The 5295-nt window shown below is 43.8% G+C and overlaps 1 protein-coding gene, 1 long non-coding RNA gene and 1 other non-coding gene across 3 annotated transcripts in view; 2 read left to right on the top strand and 1 right to left on the bottom strand.

Annotated features, from left to right (window-relative positions):
- The first annotated feature begins 180 nt into the window (after positions 1 to 180).
- Positions 181 to 1791, top strand: LOC116586044. The gene is made up of 3 exons (XR_004283868.1): positions 181 to 718; positions 1165 to 1232; positions 1620 to 1791. It is a non-coding gene; the product is annotated as an uncharacterized LOC116586044 (long non-coding RNA).
- On the top strand, positions 942 to 1075 carry LOC116587438. The gene has a single exon (XR_004284446.1). It is a non-coding gene; the product is annotated as a small nucleolar RNA SNORA13 (small nucleolar RNA).
- Positions 1792 to 1998: 207 nt separating the features above from the next.
- The window catches only part of EPB41L4A (erythrocyte membrane protein band 4.1 like 4A), a 255162-nt gene continuing 251865 nt past the window's right edge, over positions 1999 to 5295 (bottom strand). Inside the window, exon 23 of the mRNA XM_032335554.1 lies at positions 1999 to 4081. Coding sequence (XP_032191445.1) covers positions 3953 to 4081 — 129 coding nt within the window. The 3' untranslated portion in view covers positions 1999 to 3952. The remainder of the gene's footprint in view (positions 4082 to 5295) is intronic.

Here is a 5295-nt window from a genome sequence, read left to right as displayed (position 1 = left end):
CTTTCCTTCGTTCCCTACGCCCGCCCCCCGCCACCGTCCCGCGACCAATCACGGCGCATTTCGCCCTCGCGCCACACGGCGGCGTCTCGCGAGGGCGCGGCGGCCAGTGGTACAGTCCGTCCTCCCCGCGCCCCCCAGACAGTGGGCCCTTCCAGTCGTAGAAAAGCATTCTGGGAGGGGTGTGGGGCCTTTCTTACTTCTGCGCTGGGTTTGGAGGAAGGGTTCTGCGCCTTCCGTGATGGCGGGGCCCTCGGTGTGCGCGGCTTCTTGGCCTCCGAAGCGCCCAGGCTCCGGGCAGGGACGCGCGGCCGCCTTGAGGGTGATGAGACGTCTTTCGCACCCGTGCCGGCCCCGAGGTTCCCGTGCCCTGAGTCCGTGGAGGGCGGAGGGCAGCGGCCTGGGCTCGGCCACGTTGCCCGTGGACCGCAGGAGGCACCCTAGGCGGCCCTCAGGCTGCCTGCCCACGCCAGGAAATGGGAGCTGGGTGGGTTTGAGTGCATTTGAGTTTCTTGGTCATCGACTTTTTGCCGGGGAGGTTTCCGTATAAGCAAGGAATTCTTGGGTGTGAAAGAGAGGCCTCACCAGAAGTAGGCATGTGTGCCTAGCGCATCACAGCTGAGATCGAGTCTACGTAGGAGTAAAGTGCCATTTAAGGTTTAGATCTCGATAATTGTTTCAAGATGCGGAACTCGGCGAATGAGAGTCATCGACTTCGCAGGTGAGTTTGCATGTTCGTGCAAGAAAAACCGGTTGCCTCGCAGCTTCAGTGTTTTAACCACTAAAAACATTTTGAATTGCAGTTCTTGTTACCTGGTTTGGGGTTTGAATTGTCAAGGAAAATCTACAGCTGGAATTAATCCCCTTTCCAGCGCTAACCCAAAGAACAGATTGTGGGGTCAGCAGCTTTGTGCCATAGAACAGTCCTTGCGCAGTTTCCTTGTAGCCTTTGTGTTGCCCGTTCACTTTTGGAAACTAGTGAATGTGGTGTCAAAAAAGGCATAAACTAAACACTTTCCAGCCTTTTCCTGCCCTTGAATTTGGTATCTTTGGTGTAGGAGCTGCGGAAGTAACAGTTGTTGCATTTGCCTTAGTTTACCTATGTGATCTTGAGTCTGCCAACATGAAGTGTGTATAGTTTTTCTTAACTTTTTAAATTTTGTGCAGGTGAAAGCTAGATGCTTGAAGTAAAGACTGCTGCTAGCTGAACACCGGGAGCACAAAGGTGATATAAGGTAGGGTGATGCTACCTTGTAGTTCTGTCGTAAAGCGGTTACTCCTAATGCAAATTTTACCTTTCCAGATTGGGCTGCCTTTTCTAGTGGGTGTTAGATTAAATTACTGTTAGTACTGCAACATCTGTAGTTAACAAGGTGAAATTAACAGCAAATAGGGTAGTCTGTTCCTAGCTTACTTTTTTAATTTTAAGATAACATGTATGTGTGTAGCACCTACATTTCAAACACTTAGTCAAATCTCAGGTATGTTTTATGTGGACATTTAAAGCTGAGTCCAGACCTGCATAACTTAATGGAATTCAGAGGAGTATGGACTGTTAAATTAATCTATGATACATGTGAATATTTGCTTGTCAAATTGAGTGCTTTATTTTGTTTTTTTAGGATGTCCTTGATGAGGAATTCAAAAACATCATAAGAAATCTTGACAAGAGTTGCTTGGATCATTTAAAACTCCCAGGAGCCTGAGGGGCACTAAAATTGGTGCTCTTGGACAGTCTATAAATAAACACACCTAAAACAGTAGGGCTACAAATATTTCATTGTGCTTCTTGAAGGTTTGTGTATTAACTACCAGCAAATAGCACTTTTCACTGAAAAATCAAGGGAAAGGGAGGGTTTCTCCTTCCCCAGCAACTTCAAAATGATGAAATCTCAGTAAGTTTCTAGGTCACAGGTGTGTTTTCCGTGGTCACTGCATTTTTATTTTTACTAGATGTCAGCATATCCTCTGCCTTCACTTTGCAGGAAAGAACAAATAGTCTGAACATCAAAAAATTTATTGAACTTTTCAGTAATGTACTAAGAAGTGGGGACACAAGAGTGAGCAAAACAGTTCCTCCTTTGGAAGCTTAGAGTTAAATGGCAGAAATGTCATCACAGATATAAAACTTTGTGAGACAAGTCCCATGCATGAGTTGACCAAGACAAACCTGAGAAAGCGGTCAAGTCTAAGGGTAGGTGTCATTTTTGCAAGGCAAAGTTGGGGATGGTGTGTGCAGAGGTCTTGGGCTAGAAAAGGTACAAATTGGTCATAGTTGTAATTACTTTCCCTCTTAAATGCCCTGATTCAGGCAAGTGCTTAATGAGGCTTAAAGGTGGCTGTTTGCTGAGCCTGGGGTATTACAAAATGAGCCTGAACAACAGGTAAGAGACCAGACCACTTACGGCTGTTTACAGCAAGGAGAAATCCAGGGTAGTTAATATGTCAGAAAAAGGATGCGGTTAGCCAACTGGAGAATACTGCAGTTGTCTAGGCAAGAGACAACTATCTTGGACCAGTGTGATAAAAATTTGTGGAGATCGTTAAGCTGTAGAGGGCAAAGCTCACAGGAGTTGGTAATAGGGGAGGTGTCTATAACGATTGCTAGTTGTGTCTTGCACATTCACAATGTAATGGTCCTAAATCCAGCTAGAGAGCAGCATTTTTAACTAGTTGAATTGGGATTGCCTTGGAGACCTCTAAGTGGCCTTCTGGCAGAACACTGGTCTATAGACTTAAGCTACAGGAATAAGCTTTAAGGCTATGGGCATAAATGACATCCACTTATAGGGGAGGGCTGAGATAGGAGTGAGAACTAATTGGCGAGGTAGAACAGCATCTGACTGGAGCAGTAAAGGATGGTTAGAAACATAGCAACAAATACTGCACTAAAAATGTTGTGGGGCAAACCGTCAAAATTTGGTACACAGAGTAGTATTTAGTGAGGTCTGTAGTGGAGCAGTTTAAATCACGATTTAGGAGATGGATTGAGGACACAGGCTACAGATAACCCTTTCAAGAAACAGGGAGAGAGAAAGATCGCTAGGGAGGGAACTGCGGTAGTGAAAGTTGGCTGGCTTTTTTTTAGGTGGGAGAGTTAACAGTTAAAAACCAAGTTGCAAGGATCTGGCTGACAGAAGTAAGTTGACAGATAAGGCTGAAGGAGATTGGGCTCCAAACCACATAGGGACAGGAGTACTGTTGATAGTAACTCTGGAGAAGTTTGGGGGAGGGAGAATGTGAGATGTCCTGCATGAGTATTTCTGTTTTCCCTGTAATAGTCACCCTCAAATGAATTCATCTTTGAGGGGAGTTAGGTAGCTAGGCAAGATGGAGGGACCATTTGCATTTGAGGGTTATGAATTTATAATTGAGGTCAACTGAAATCCACAGTCTTCTGAAAACACAAGGACACTAGAAGTTAAAAGCAACACTTAACAAAAACCTTTTTACACTTGTAAATAACCAGCGGAACTTAATGCCATAAAATACAGTATTACAAAGAACATATTTATATTAATAAAAACATCTGCAGTCTGAAAGTGATGTCTCAGTCTTCATAAATCTGTGCACGGGCTGAGATCCACCTAGAGTTGGGGAAGAATCTTTTCCTCCACTTGGTGTGCTATTATAGCTAGGCAGCTGCACACCAGGATTCCCAAGCTTTGATTGGAAGCATCTGGTCTTGGTCATGGACACAAGATACCTGGAGTCTCCGGGAAGAAAAATAGGGCATCAAGTGAATGAGTTTTCACAAGACTATTCCAGTTACCAAATAAAAAGGCCCTTCAGCACAAATACGCTGTTAAACCTTTAAAAGATGCAACAGGTTCGATCTTTTTTTTTTTCTTAAACACTTGCAGGTCCAACATACTTGAATAACAATTCACAGTTTCAAAGTAAAGGTGGCACATACCCCTTCCCACCCCCATTCCCAGGCCCTTCTTCCTTGGCATCAAGTCTCTATCTTAAGGCGTGAAGCTTGGACAGTTTTTACTGTTTTTGCCATGTGTTTTCCAGCCAAATTGCTTGTAGATGCCTCAGATTTTTCTTCAATCAGGCTATCTTTAGATCCATTTCTTCTCTAGAAAAAAAATATATTCAAAAGATAAGATTCAGGGAAAATTGAAATCAGTTTTATTAATACATCAGAAATTAAGGCCTCAAACCACAAAATACTTAAGCTTCATAATATCAAAAGCTGTTCAACAAATATTTGTTATAACATGATTAAATCGTAAATGTAGAGTTAAATCATAGTAACATGCGTAAGACACTTTATGCATGAAAATTAGTCCTCGGTTATGCCAGTTGTCATTTTTGTGCCATCCCTAAACTAAGATCAAGGTTGAATCAAGATCATTTTAGAGTGAGACATCTGTCTGAAATGGAAGATTTCTAGATAAATCAAAAGGACCCTCCAGTGAGTCTGTGCAGGGGAATGGAGAACTAATACAGGAACTGGAAAAGGCACAGGGAGGTTACCCAAAACAGCACTACCATGTAAATTAGTCTACCACTAAACCTGTCCCCTCTGCCTTCATATTTAAGGACATAAAGGGAATCAGTCCATCATTCATCCCACTTTAGCCAGCTTTCTGAGGTGAGGTATAGGCAGGCCATGCCACTCCGACTTATGTACCCTGGCAGAACTAGGACATGCAGCTTTTCTGCTTCCCTGGCTCACTAAGTCCCTTCTCCACATGGCAGCCAGATCAATGGTTTCCTTTTGGCACTTGGAATAAAATCCAGACTTTTTTCCATGGTATCTAAAGCCCTGTGTTATCTGACCCCACCCCCACCGTGCTCAGACCACATGGGGCTTTCAGCTCAAACAGGCCCTTTACGACTTTTCCCCTGCAAGGTTTCAGCTCTATACCTTGGTTTCTGAGATGGCTTTCTTGGACCACTCATCTCTGTAAAGTGAGGTCACCTGTAGATTTTCTAACTCAGCCCTTTGTTTCTTCATAATGCTTAACTAGTTTTTAAATTTTGCCTGTTTCCTTTTATGTGTTACCTGTCTAGGCCAGGAGTCAGCAAACATTTTGCTGTGAAGGGCCAGACTGTGGACTCTTACCTGTTTGTTGTTAAGTCGCCCCCCGCCCAAACACCCCCTTCTTTAGAACAACCCTTTAAAAATGGAAAAGCCATTATTAGCTCCTGGCCTGTACAAAAACAAACCAGATTTAGCCTATAAGACTGGTCTGCTGACTACCCAACCAGTGCCTGTCTCATTACATGTGCTCATTAGATGTTTGTTGAATTGAAAGTCAAAGGTGTCACAGAGACAAGCTTAGA

The sequence above is a fragment of the Mustela erminea genome, chromosome 3 (genome assembly GCF_009829155.1).
Source record: "Mustela erminea isolate mMusErm1 chromosome 3, mMusErm1.Pri, whole genome shotgun sequence".
Classification (NCBI taxonomy): Eukaryota; Metazoa; Chordata; class Mammalia; order Carnivora; family Mustelidae; genus Mustela; species Mustela erminea.
Note: the sequence above shows the minus strand (reverse complement) of the source record. Positions and strands in the feature narration are given on the sequence as shown.